The 13,474-nt window shown below is 27.3% G+C and overlaps 2 protein-coding genes across 2 annotated transcripts in view; one reads left to right on the top strand and one right to left on the bottom strand.

The window, feature by feature from the left end:
- Positions 1-9,635, bottom strand: part of LOC108691445 (vitellogenin receptor) — a 19,944-nt gene extending 10,309 nt beyond the window's left edge. Inside the window, exons 1-14 of the mRNA XM_018199197.1 lie at positions 9,632-9,635; positions 5,389-5,549; positions 4,691-4,825; positions 4,467-4,575; positions 4,219-4,356; positions 3,957-4,070; positions 3,752-3,877; positions 3,454-3,666; positions 2,120-2,288; positions 1,627-1,828; positions 1,337-1,528; positions 1,134-1,254; positions 833-967; positions 474-735 (exon numbers count right to left, since the gene is read on the bottom strand). Of these exons, the coding sequence (XP_018054686.1) occupies positions 474-735; positions 833-967; positions 1,134-1,254; positions 1,337-1,528; positions 1,627-1,828; positions 2,120-2,288; positions 3,454-3,666; positions 3,752-3,877; positions 3,957-4,070; positions 4,219-4,356; positions 4,467-4,575; positions 4,691-4,825; positions 5,389-5,549; positions 9,632-9,635 (2,081 nt within the window). The remainder of the gene's footprint in view (positions 1-473; positions 736-832; positions 968-1,133; positions 1,255-1,336; positions 1,529-1,626; positions 1,829-2,119; positions 2,289-3,453; positions 3,667-3,751; positions 3,878-3,956; positions 4,071-4,218; positions 4,357-4,466; positions 4,576-4,690; positions 4,826-5,388; positions 5,550-9,631) is intronic.
- A 319-nt stretch (positions 9,636-9,954) lies between these two features.
- LOC108691542 (zinc finger protein 317-like) lies at positions 9,955-12,154 on the top strand. Its single transcript, XM_018199322.1, has 4 exons — positions 9,955-10,015; positions 10,926-11,116; positions 11,243-11,541; positions 11,989-12,154. The coding sequence occupies exons 1-4, from the start codon at positions 9,955-9,957 to the stop codon at positions 12,152-12,154; spliced, it is 717 nt and encodes a 238-aa protein (XP_018054811.1).
- Positions 12,155-13,474: the final 1,320 nt, after the last annotated feature.

Below are 13,474 nucleotides of genomic sequence, written 5' to 3'. Positions count from 1 at the left end.
TGAAACATTACTTTCTAATCTCGTGGAATGAAATTTCATTCGAAGAGATTGAAAATTTAACCTTGAAAGAGTGAAAATACGATCACTCTTATGCAAGAATGGCAGATTTTTTTAGAATAAGATTTACTTTTTTGAAATAAGATTCACTTCAAAGGAATCTCAAGCCTTTTTTTGAAATATAATTCCAGAGTAGATGAAACCTCATTCCACAAAAGGGATTGAGATTTCACTTCTTCGGAGTAAATTTCATCATTCCTAAAGTAAATCTCACTTTAAAAAGAATTAAAATCTGCACTTAAACAAGAGGTTGTATTTTCATTCTTTTTTCAAGACAGGCTAAATTTGCAGTCTCTTTAAATGAAATTTTACTTCACGAGAGATTTAGAGAGTATATATTTTATTTTACTGCTTTGTTATTAAACACTAATAATTATTTTGTAAATAATAATAATGTAATCAATTCAACACCATACCTTTCTTCAGGTACTAATGTAATATAATAAGGAACATATTCCTTAAAATAAAAAACCGTCATTGCCAGGGTTTTTACGTTGTATACATTGATAGAGCTGCTTGGTTTATTTGTCATATACAAATTATTACCAACATGATCAAATGCCATGCTAAAATAAGAAACATTGTGCAATATGGTGTTTTTAAAAGTATCGCTGACTGGATCGAAGAGTACGATGGCTTTCTCAAATCGTTCCGTCATTATATAGCATATTACTTGGCCTAAATAAGTTTTAATTGTAAGAGTTAACATTAAAGATCGACTGTGTTAGACTGGCGTTTGTAATATTTTTGATGAAATAGCAATTCATTCATATACCAGAGGTCGGATCAGATACTATATCCTGAGGAAGTAATACTTTCGAGGCTATTCTTGTTTTCAGTTTTCCCAACATTCCATGATAATAGTTTGTAAATATCGTATCATGAAGAATCAGCAAATTCTTCGTCACCTCTAAAATTATAGTTTCATCTCATATTTATTTAAGAATATATAGTTTATTTAAGAATATTTAAGAATATATGATAAGTATTCGTTGTTATTATTAACATTCCAAATTTAATGTAGAATATATATTGTCCTAAAGATTTAATATTTTTCCTTTTATTAACGAATTTACCTTGACAAGTATGATTATCGGCATTTAATTTTTTATCCAAAGTACAAGCGCATGTGTATCCGTTCTCTTGATTTAGCATGCACAATTCAGAACACGGATTAAAATGACATGGATTATCAACCTGAAATTTAATTTAAAAGATAATGCAAACTTTTGACATATTTTTCACAAAGTAAAAGTAACTTCATAATACAACTGCATACTTTGGGCTTTATTGCTGAGTGATCGATGTGCACACTGAAATGTGAATGTTGACCAAGATGTAAGATATTCCAATCCTTTCCAGTAAATTTATTACAGGACTCTACTGATTTGGATTCCCAGTCGCTCCAGTACAATTTATTTTCAAAGACCGCCAATGAGAATGGGTCTTCTATTATATCGTGTAGTACAACCTGCGAATAATTAAATTATATAAATATATATCGTAGACTCTCAATATATATAATATTATACTGTAAAATGTTTTATAATAAAAAAAGAAACAAATAACTCTTCGATCGGTTCCGTCTAAGCGTATTGTTTCGATTTTCTTTAACTTGATATCCGCCCAATATAATCGATTAGTCGGATAGTCAATAGTTAGACTTTGTGGCGCTTTTAAGTTTGTAGAGACGAATATACGGATGTTTTTGCCGTCCATTCCCGCAACTGCTATATGTGGATTAGAACTCCAATCACACCAATACATTTTCCTATAAATGTAATATATGCTTAATATGTTTCTATTTAAATTTATGTCATAATGTTATAATTCTAGCTTCAAAAATTAAAAAAATTTAATTTAATTTGGTTAAATATTGAAAATAACAATTATCTTATCAGCACTTTATAAAATAATATTAATTAAATTCCATTTATAGTAAAACAAAAAATACAATAATAAATCAATTAATAAGAATTTACCTTTTTTCTTTCTCTTTTTCTCCTGATTTTTTTATAAGATTGTTAAATTATTAAAAAATAATAAAATTTGTTATATTTACCCATGAGTTGGTAATAAAGCAAGTCCTGTAGGTTTATCAGTATCATTGATTAATATGGTGCAATATGTGCCATCGTCTTTGCAAACTCCGATACGATTGTAACCGGTATCCGTGAAATATATATTTTGTGTGATCCAATCCACAGCTATCGCCGATATCTCCTTCAAACCTTTATACAATAAATGTAGCAAATTTGTAGAAAATATATATAAAATAGAAAATTACAATGTACAATCTTTATTTAAAAATTGATTGTTCTATAAAATACTTATTCTCTAAATCTCGTGGTGTGAAATCTCACTCGAGAGAATCAATTTTATTAAATTATAGATAATAATATCTTTGATTGTTTACTCCATATACTTTCGAAATTGCAATTAAATTAATATTCAAAATTATATACTAATTTATGTAAAAACGACAAAATGTGTATTTTTTCCTTTGAATATTTTCTAAATCTCGTGGAGAGAAATCTCACTCAAAGAAATTGAAAATTGTCAGTGTTCTTGAAAAAAGAACAGAAAAGAAAAGAAAAGAAATGAAAATACTCTTGTTCAAAAGTGCTAGATTTTTATTTATTCTTTTATTTATTCTTTTTAAAGTAAGATTTACTCTTTTGAAATGAGATTCGCTCCAAAGAAGTGAATCTCACTTTAAAAAGAGTGAAAATCTGTCACTCTTGAACAAGTAACCATATTTTCACTCTTTTTTCAAAATTGGCTCAATTTTCAATTTCTTTGAGTGAGATTTCTCTCCACGAGATTTAAAGAATATTCAAAGAAAAAAATACACATTCTGTCTTTTTTATACAAATTAGTATTTTGAATATTAATTTAATTGCAATTTCGAAAGTACATGGACCAATAAATAATCAAAACAGATGTTATTATCTCTAATTTAATAAAATTGATTCTCTTCTAATAGCTTATTAGAACATTTCAAATTACGTTTTTCTTGTAATGTAAAAATAATTAATAATACAAGAAAATTTTAAGGCATGATAGTTAAAAAAGAATAAATATTAATGTTATTTATCAATATTAAGCTATATGTATTAATAATGTTATTTATAAATATTAACTATTTTTACATTACAGGACTAATGAAAATTGAAAATTTTATTTGAAATATTCCATATTGATATTTCACGTAAAAATTAGTAATTTTTTATTTTTGTATGATTTTTTTGTAAACGGAAACACTGGGATTTTCTATTCATGCATATTTTAGTTCTGTAAAAAAAAATCATCAAATCGATTCAAAAAAATTTTGATTGTATTATTATATAATTCGTGATAATTGCCGTTATTCCAGCAACCACCATGCGCGCTTACCCATCATCACAATGACTTCGTGTTTATTTTGAGGAGTACTTCTTACAATAACCTCTCTATCTTCTTCAATATCCGACCAATATGTGTGGTCGCCGTTCATAGCAACACCGATCACACGATTTAAGTGTTTCGCAATTATAAAGTTTATTTGCGAATCGAGATACATGCCAACAATTTCTGTTTTTGCAGAGAAGACTATCGTAGCCTCGCCAGCTAAATTTTAAAGAAAAATTCGTATTTTTATAAAGTCTAATGTCAATCAATATGTTACACATATTTGCAAATTATTATAATTTACCAATCGCTTTGCAGGTTTTTTTATCCTGCTGCAAGAAATAATCCGTTTGACACCTGCAACTATACGATCCTGGAGTATTTATACATTCTTGATCGCATACACCATAAATTTGACACTCGTCGATATCTGCGAAACAGAAATTAGATTTGTTAGATAAATGGGACATGATTTTCGTTATTATTGCTTTTGTTTATTGCAATTTTACCTATACAAGTACGGTTATCATTTTGTAATTTATAACCCGGTTTACAGAAACATATACTTCCTTTAGGAGTTTGTTTGCATTCATGATCACATTTTACCGAGCAACTGGATGTACCTAAATAAAAATAAAAATTAAATATAATTTAACAATATAACAAATCACGAAAGATTTAAACGTATTAAAATAAAGGACAATATAATTACAATTTGTTCCAAAAAAATTAATGCACCAATTAAAATATATTGAAATATGTATAACTCACAACCGGCTTCGTCTGATTTATCGCCACAGTCATCCTTTCCATTGCATACTAATTTAAGAGGTATGCATAGTTGATTTTCACACAAATATTGGGAATTTTCTATTTTACAATAACTCGCGGATGATGTTTTATTTGCGTCTGAAAAATTGCAAAAAAATGTATAAAAGAAAGTCTTTCATTATATGATAAGATATAATTTTTATTATCCTATCGTTATTAGTAAACAATCTATATTTATAAAAAATTACTGCAATTCCATTCGTCGCTGCCGTCGGGACAATCCTTGTTACCGTCGCAAACCCAATCATGAAATACGCAATGTTCGTCAGCACACTGGAATCTGCCACTGCAATTTAACTGTGACAACAAAAACAAAATTGACAATTACTACTCGAGAAAAATAATGCAAATAAAAAAAGAAATGGGGATAATTATTAATAATAAATGTAAAATTTTGCGCCGATTCACTTACATCTTTCACGCAATCGTCGTACTCATCACTTCCATCCAGACAATCTTGTATTACGTCACAGAACTTTGCTATCGGTATGCAGTTATTACTTTTGCATTTATATTCATGTTTGGAGCATTTGATGGAAGAATTTGACTAATTGTAAGATAACAGAAAAAAGTTGTTTAATATTGCGTACACCTATATTATGTTGCGCGTTCTAACGTACATTAAACAGTTAAGAAATAAGTCATTATCTTTTCGATTAAACTTTATTCAGGCTTTGGTATAACTTAAGCAAATTACTATACTACAAACCGAGTTATACTTCTTATTGCACTGAGATATAAAGATTTAAAGATGAAGCATTATTTAAAAAAATTTTTCTAAAAGACTAAAGAATTTTTTTTAAGAAAACTATTCATCAATAAAATTAATTAAATAATTAACAAAAATGAAATTTAAAAAGGAGTAAACTATTATTATTTAGCGAAAGAAAAATATGCCGACTAAAATTACTGATTATACATATCTGTAGTTTCAGATTTTTGAAAGAAAATTTTAAATGAAAGGTTCAAAATGCATAATGTGTGATTTAATTGTAATAAGAGAAGCTGTGTATATAATCTATCTTAAAAATATCTATATCGCAGATTTAAAATCGGTAAAATTAAAAAAATCTTACTTTCAACAAATAACACGAGCTGTATAATACTCACGTCGCTATAATCGTCGCAGTCTTCTTCATCCGAGCCATCTGTACAGTCGTCAGTTCCATCACATTTATAGGAGAGTAATATACATTGCCCATTGTTGCATATGAATGAATTCTTACCGTGCAGATTTTGACATTTTTGTGTTTTAAAATTGGAGTCCAATCCTTATAAAACACAATTTTCATTTTTCAGTATTTCGGAATACATGTAAAGAAGTGATGTAATTCTAGATTGATGTATATTTTGCGTTAGTGCGATGCACAACTTCGAACAAAAGGTAGATATGTATTAAAAAAAGTTAATTAAAAATAAATTAAGAAAAAGTTAAGAATAAGAATAAAATTTTTGTCTTGTCAGGATATCTTACCATTAAATGAACAAGGATATAAAAAACTGTATATAAATAATAGTACTATAAAACGACGCATAACCTGTAAACAAAAACAAATTAAAATTTGATATCAAAATTTGATTAATATTAAAATTTGATTTGTAATAAGACAAATTCAAATTTATTAATTATTGCTCTTTCAATTATTATTTTATAAAGTTGAATATAAGCGTCATTAATAAACTCTACACTTTTAGTCGCTTTACTATCGAAAAGATTACTTTTCTCGTGATATGGTGATATAAGTAAATGGATCTTAAAAATGAATTTAATGTTTGCGATGTAATAATAAACGTAATCATAATTGGAATGAGGAAATTAAATAAAATTTGAGCATATTCCAAATTCTGTTTTCAGAGATTTTATGTTAAATTTTTCTTTTGTAAATTAATAAATTTTATAATAATAAATAGTATTACAAAAAAGTTCTTTAGAAACTTAAAAAGAATTTATCATCAGAATCAGAAATTAACGTACAACATTCTATCTTATAACATAAAATATTATATATGTTCATCCAGTTCACATACATCACAACACAAATAAATATAACATAATGCAAAAAGCAAAAATTTAATTTTTAGATAAATTAAATGTATATTTTCTTTAAATATATTAGTATTCAAATGCATTACTAAATCTCTCGAAATAAAAATTGAAATTAATAAGCTCAGCAAAAAATGGATACACATATAATATAAATGAAATTCTAATAAATACTATATTTTAAAATGTTAAATTTTTATAAATATATTAAAACTTGAAATTAATATTAAGAATTAAATATTTAAATATTTAAATGTAATATATTACATATTTAATAAATGTATTATATTACGTTTCTTAAATATTAAAATATTTTGTCGGAAAAAATATATTTTAAATATTATACAAAATGTAAATAATTTGATTAAAAATAATTACGTTATAATTATAAATATATTTAACTTCATTAAAAATAATGTTCATTAAAAAATAATGTTAGGAAAATCGGATGTACACAAATTTTATAAAAAAATAAAAAAGAGTACTCACACTACAATAAACGAAAGTTTTTATAAGTATATATAAAGGCTCAGATATATTTTTGTATCTTAAAAGGGGAAAACACGTATCTTGAACCGATCGCGATGCTGTTTGAAATGATTCTGAGACGTTAAATCCGAATATATTCGTTTATACTTAGTTCCTTGTTTCCATCACACAGCAATTATTAAGACACTCAAAGGTCGATGCTGACAACACAGAGGCTGACAATACGATCACTTAATACTACAATATTCTTGGACAATTAATAAAACTGTTTCTTCTGATTGATCGATCAAATGCTTCAAACATTTATAGCGTTAAGGTAAATCGCATCCAAAAATTATACTTTTATAATTATACTTTTATAAATCATATATTAATAGATACCTGTTGTGATAAAATATAAGAAAGAATTATCGAATGTATTACTTAAGATTTTTTTTTTATATAGATATTTTCTATTTATTTTCTATTATATTTATTATATTGTTACAGATGTTTATGCAAATGAACATTGGAGATTATATTTGAAAATATATTTGAAATTTTATATTTCTTTATATTTGAAAATATCTATTATTATATGTTTAATTTTTTTAACAAATCAATAACAAATTAAGTTATGAGATTGATTGTAACATAATGTATGAAGTATAATTTAAGCAAATAGTTGCCTAAGTTTATTTCTGAGCATCTTCTAAATCATACTTCCTTTGAAAGTTCATTTATTAAAAATATCCTTGATAAAAATAAATTTCTGAAATTGTTAAAATCAATTGTGAAAATGAGAAATGAAAATGATTAAAATATTGTTGAATATATTTTAGTATAAATGATACTTTTAGTACCGATACTTATAATAATATATATTATAAATTCTAATAAAAAATAACGAAAAATAAGGCTAATATATTTAATATCTTTACAGATTTATTCAAAGAAATTGAAGACTGGTTTATGCTGAATCCCCCCTAAAGATAATTTTTAAAAATACGTGAAAAAAATGAAAAGTATAATACAAAACATATATTTTTTACAGATTTATTAGCGTAAGTTGTAACATTAAAATATATTGAAATACTATAAATTGTAAGGAAAATATTTTAAAAGAAATGAAAATTAATAAAAATATTTGGAAAGAAAAATTTTTTTCTTTTCACATATTTATTAATGAAAATTATCGAATAGAAAGAAGCAGTAAGAATTAAAATGGAATTAATAAATTGGAATTAATAAATGAAAAATAATACTGATAATATTATTTTTCCAACTGAAATCTGTTGGAAAATAAGAAAATCAGTTCACACTGTAATGAAAAGCGTTGAATATATTTATAAAAATTTCTTTTTAGGACTGCCTTAGGTGATGTTGTTTCTCGCATGTAAAATTTAGTCAAGCCCTCTATATATAACCGATCAGGTCTATAAAATCGAAGTCTAAATATGTTATCATTTATATTTGTACATGATTTTCGTATACACATATTTAATAAGAGACACGATTGTATTTCTTTACAAAGTAAATTAATGAATGTAGTAATATTTTATGAAATCTTTCAATCTTGCAAAATAATAAATTTCATAATTAAAAAGATTACGTATTTGAATATTGAATGGCCAGTGGATATATATAGAACATAATAAGGTGCTCATTAGATAGTCTACAAGACGCATCCTACAAATAATCTCTAGATTAACGCAAGTGTCTCCACGGTATGAACTCATTAAATAAATTGCATTCATTGCATTTTTATTTTGAAATTTACTGAATTCTTTATAATCTTAATATTTTAATAATTAAATGTTAATAAACTCTTAATGAAATATTAATGTTGAAAATGGGTTAATTGATACAGATTCAATATGCAATTTCAATATGCAATTAAATAATATTTTGTTATTATTCATTACAATATTAGTAAAAAATTTCTATCAAGGATAAGATTAATAAAAGAAATCATTAATTAATATCCAATTTTAATAATTTAGAAAAAAAAAAAGATTATTATAATTATTTAGTAAAAGTATCAATAATAAAAAGATACGGATATTGAAATAAAACTGACGTGAATTTATTTTTGCAATTATTTGTACTCGTATTAATTATTAACACTTTACTATTATATCAATTATCAGTCTAATCTTGTGATGATACAATTTATGAAAATTATTAAATTTTATTAAAGTATCGATTTAATCTTTTTTTTTTTTACACAATAAATCATCTTTTATAAGAATATAAAAATTTAGAATAAAATTGTGTAATTACATTATACATGTATAGGTATATACCTATATGTATAATCAGTTATATATATTATATTATACTAATAAAAATTATGTCAGTTGTACCTACATTTTTTAAATTATTGTTAGCACAAAATAAAAGGTATAACCTGTTAAAACTTTTTTGTTTATGACTAATCTCATTTGTTTCATATTTTTATTATTAAATGTTACTTATATTAAATTAAGTAATAATATAAAATATTAAAAAATGAGGTACAAAATTTAGATGATGACCGCGATACGCATTCAACACAACTCGATCAATCTTCCTTAATATCAATTTTATCAGTCCTTCTTTATCAAAATTTTCAGCCAGCATGAAAATTTTACAGGAACATCTAATAGATTGGAACAAAAATTTTAAAATACATGAAACTCAATATATAGAATGATAAAGATTTCTATTTGTTGAAATTGACAAACATAAAGAAACAATATTGTTAGAGATAAGTGATGTTAGTCTTATCATTTTACAATAATTATTTTAAACGAGATGGAATAACACTAATTTATTAATCTAAACAGATATAATATGTACGCATATCTAAAAGATGTCATATCATAGATGTCTTTTAAACACGCGAGTATCCGAGAAATCGTACAGATGTAAAAAAACTATCGAATATAAAAAAAATTGATAATTCGTAAATTATCCTAGTGATCATAATTTTTTGTCGAGTGGTTTCGAAACTACGCTACTGCTTGAAAAAAACAAAAGCCAATCGAATGCACGGCAGTCGCCAGTCGGGCAGTGCCATTTTGCTGTGTTTTGCTGCTGTAGTAGAAGCTCAAGAAGTTCTCCGTACTCCTTGCGAAACGTACTCCTTATGATAGAAAATTACAGAATTTATCTCAAGGAATATGCCGCGTTGTTTGCTAAGGTCAATGGCACGATATCACAAGACAGACAAATCTAACGAAGGTATATCCTTTTATGAAAGCATTTCTACTTTTACAAAGATATATTTTCTTGCATCGTTGTAAGATCATTTAGGCATAATGTTTTAACAATTGCTCACCATTTGTTTCTCTAAGGCATTGTTGAAATTACGAATTGCTCGAAATCGTTACTTCAACCTTGACTGTCATCACAATAATAAACAGTCCGTAGGTATCATGCCTCGCGTGTCTTATCTTCACGTGATCAATTTCGATTATCTCGAATTTCTGATAGAAATTACTTTCCTGACGAAATAATTTTTACGAAAAACTACATAGATTGAGATAAGATCTTAAAAATTCTCATTCATAAATATTCGTAGTGAGATAAAGAGTAGCGTCGTTCGTTTGAAAAATCAAGAAATCCTCGGAACAACGCCACTCTTCGTCCCACTACGAATATCTAAATTAAGAATTTCTAAGATCTTGTCTCAATCTATTTTCTATACTTTTTCGTAAAAATTTTTTTCCGTCAAGGTTGTTGAGAAATAAATCTCGAAAATTCTTTTTCACGAATATATAAACTAAACGAGTATATAGTAACGATGTAATAAAACGAACATATGAAAAATTTCTACAATTTTCTTGTTTTAACCAATATCTTTGTTTATCTTGCTAGTTGACGGGAAAGAAAAATATTTTTTTTCGTTAAACACAAGAAAGACGTATTTTAATACTTCGAGATTAATTACTGACAACTGTAATAAATGAATTTTAATTTTATGTAGAACGAATTTCTGTCAAAACTTATTTCAATTTGTTCACTTATTACAGCATTACTTTCTACTGTTCGAAGTAATAATAAATCTCTTCTAGAAACGCTTTAAATCTCAATTATTCCGATAGCAAATATGCCGTGCTTGCTTCAGATGAAAGAAAATCAATTTTTGCAGAGTCCGAATTCCCGTGGCTACCACCGTCCACGAATCTCAAGCGAAAGAACCATACGAAAGAGACGACATCCAAGACGAGCAATATCTGGACCTGTTCCGGACTCCCTATTGTAACCCGTTACAGCTTCCACAAGAACAACGGCGCGCCATTTGACGCAGAGTTGAATTTAGATGGACAAAATTTTGAGAATGTACACCATGATGCATCGATCGACGGACACATAAAGGATAATAGTGAGAAAATATCGACGATATTGCTCGATGATGTGTCACGATTTTCCTCCAAGGTAGAGGAATCGGCAGGTTCGGCGACGCAGACGATAGATGCAGAAAAAATCACTGGCACGATAAATCCAAATATGATCAACGGCTGCGAAACACAGACCCTCTCGCAGACTTTGTATTTACTGCCGAAACAGAAGCACGAGTCGACGAATGCAGCTGAGGGTAAAACGACATCCACTCGGGAAGGCTGGAAGAAAAATAAAACGATGCACTATTGTCCGTATTGTCACAAGAGCTTTGACCGGCCGTGGGTGTTGAAGGGCCATTTGCGTCTACATACAGGCGAGCGGCCCTTCGAATGTCCAGTTTGCCACAAGTCCTTCGCTGATCGGTATGTACAAGACTCCCTGCCTAAACTTAAGACTTTGGCTGGTATAGTCGAGTCTTATTCCAAGACCGTCTTAAGTAATGTCTTAAGACGTTAATGCAGTCTTCTGATTGATTTGTGATTTCTTAAGACGATCTTGAATATAAGATCTGATTATGAATACCGCCTTTGACGTAGGAACGCGATCTCGGATTTTATTCCATTGACGAGAAATCTAAATAAATTAAGAATTGCTCTCTTTGGTAATTATTTTGGTAAGAAGAAACAAAAGTTTTAGTTAAATATTAAAAAGCTGAATTAAACCTATGAAAATCTCTCTAGGATGAGAAAACTTAATGCACATTTAATTCTATCACTTTTCGTTCTGTTCAATTGTCACTGTTTGGAATGTTAATTATTAATCAAGAAATGTCGTTATGTGACTAATTAATCTTCTTGGGATTATTACAGCTCGAATCTTCGCGCACATCAGAGGACACGTAATCATCATCAGTGGCAGTGGCGCTGTGGTGTCTGCTTTAAGGCTTTCTCGCAAAGGCGCTACCTGGAACGTCACTGTCCTGAAGCTTGCCGCAAGTATCGTATATCCCAGAAGAAGGAGATCGTTTGTACATGAATATATATTGGAAAAAACGTGACCAAGAATACCGACGGTTGTTAAAGACTGTGGTCCATTTATGCTCGTTTTCATCAATGATTAATTTTAATCTTTATTCAACTTATTCTTCTTATTTTTTTTTCTAATTCTTTCAGAAACTAAAAGAAGATGAAGGATTAGTTGAATCAAGATAAAATTTAATTTATATTGAAGTAGGCATTAGTATTACAAATGTTCGAAGCATTTGATTAACCAATTATCAGAAGAAAAAATTTTACTAATTAAAGTAATTTTTTAGTAAATCAAGTTACCATAAAAATGTTTAATTTTTTCATTTAATGAAGTTAAAATACCGAAATTGACGTGTGCAAAATTCTACGGCAGGTTAACGATGAACTAAGAGAGAAAAAAATGTTGAAAATGTAATCTTTCATGTATAACTTAGTGACAGATAAGGCTCGCAGACACTTCTTTGATTAACTGCATACAAATCTTATCGTAGACTTTATTAAAAAACAAATAATAGTTGTAAATAGTTTAAAAAAATTATGATTTTAATGGTCACAAAAAGTAATAGATCAACGGCCATTCTAGAAAGATATTTATGTGCATAAATTTGCATATAAATTTAATCTCGAAAAATAAATATAATCTCATCTTGTTTTCGTTCGATGAAGATGCAGCTCTTATTAGCGTATGTTCCATACTTTCATTAAGATATGCATGTAGTTTTAATGTATATTTTATCCAAATTATGCAGACATTTGTAATTTTGAGTGGGCCCTGGCGAGGCATCCCAATTTTTCGGCACTTTATTAAAGAACTACCTTAAATAATCAAAGAATATTTCAAAATATTTGTAATTGAAACTAATAAAAGGAAGGATGCTTCGAAACATTTGTAACATCAAATAGATCATAGCCAAAGTTTCAACGATATGTGTTGCGTACCAATGTAAAACTAATATATTACGTTATAATGTATATGCTATTTTTGACGCGAGCATGCGTTATATAATTAAGCTCTACGCCATGCTTTATGTTCCTCAACAAAATTTTGGTTTTTTTTTATGCTTTTAACAGATAATTTTAGGCACTAATTATTTTATTAACATGATAATTCAAGTTCAAATTGACTAGTGATATACGAAAAATTTGCACTGGAGCTATAATAATTGCATGAAGTTATACTTTAATTTATGCGACATTTAATGCGGCTTGAATTGTTTCTGGGAAAATGTTAATGTTTAATTTTATATTTACGATGTCAAACAGCTATTGGTAAAATCTTTAGGTTATCTGAAATTAGATTTAAAATAATCTTACACTTTTTTAAATT

The sequence above is a fragment of the Atta colombica genome, unplaced genomic scaffold (genome assembly GCF_001594045.1).
Source record: "Atta colombica isolate Treedump-2 unplaced genomic scaffold, Acol1.0 scaffold47, whole genome shotgun sequence".
Lineage (NCBI taxonomy): Eukaryota > Metazoa > Arthropoda > Insecta > Hymenoptera > Formicidae > Atta > Atta colombica.
Note: the sequence above shows the minus strand (reverse complement) of the source record. Positions and strands in the feature narration are given on the sequence as shown.

Coding starts and splice junctions, on each gene's coding strand:
- LOC108691542 (XM_018199322.1), top strand. CDS start 9,955: ATGCCGCGTTGTTTGCTAAGGTCAATGGCACGATATCACAAGACAGAC. Junction 10,016..10,925: donor GACAGACAAATCTAACGAAG/GTATATCCTTTT, acceptor CAATTTTTGCAG/AGTCCGAATTCCCGTGGCTA. Junction 11,542..11,988: donor CACAAGTCCTTCGCTGATCG/GTATGTACAAGA, acceptor GGATTATTACAG/CTCGAATCTTCGCGCACATC.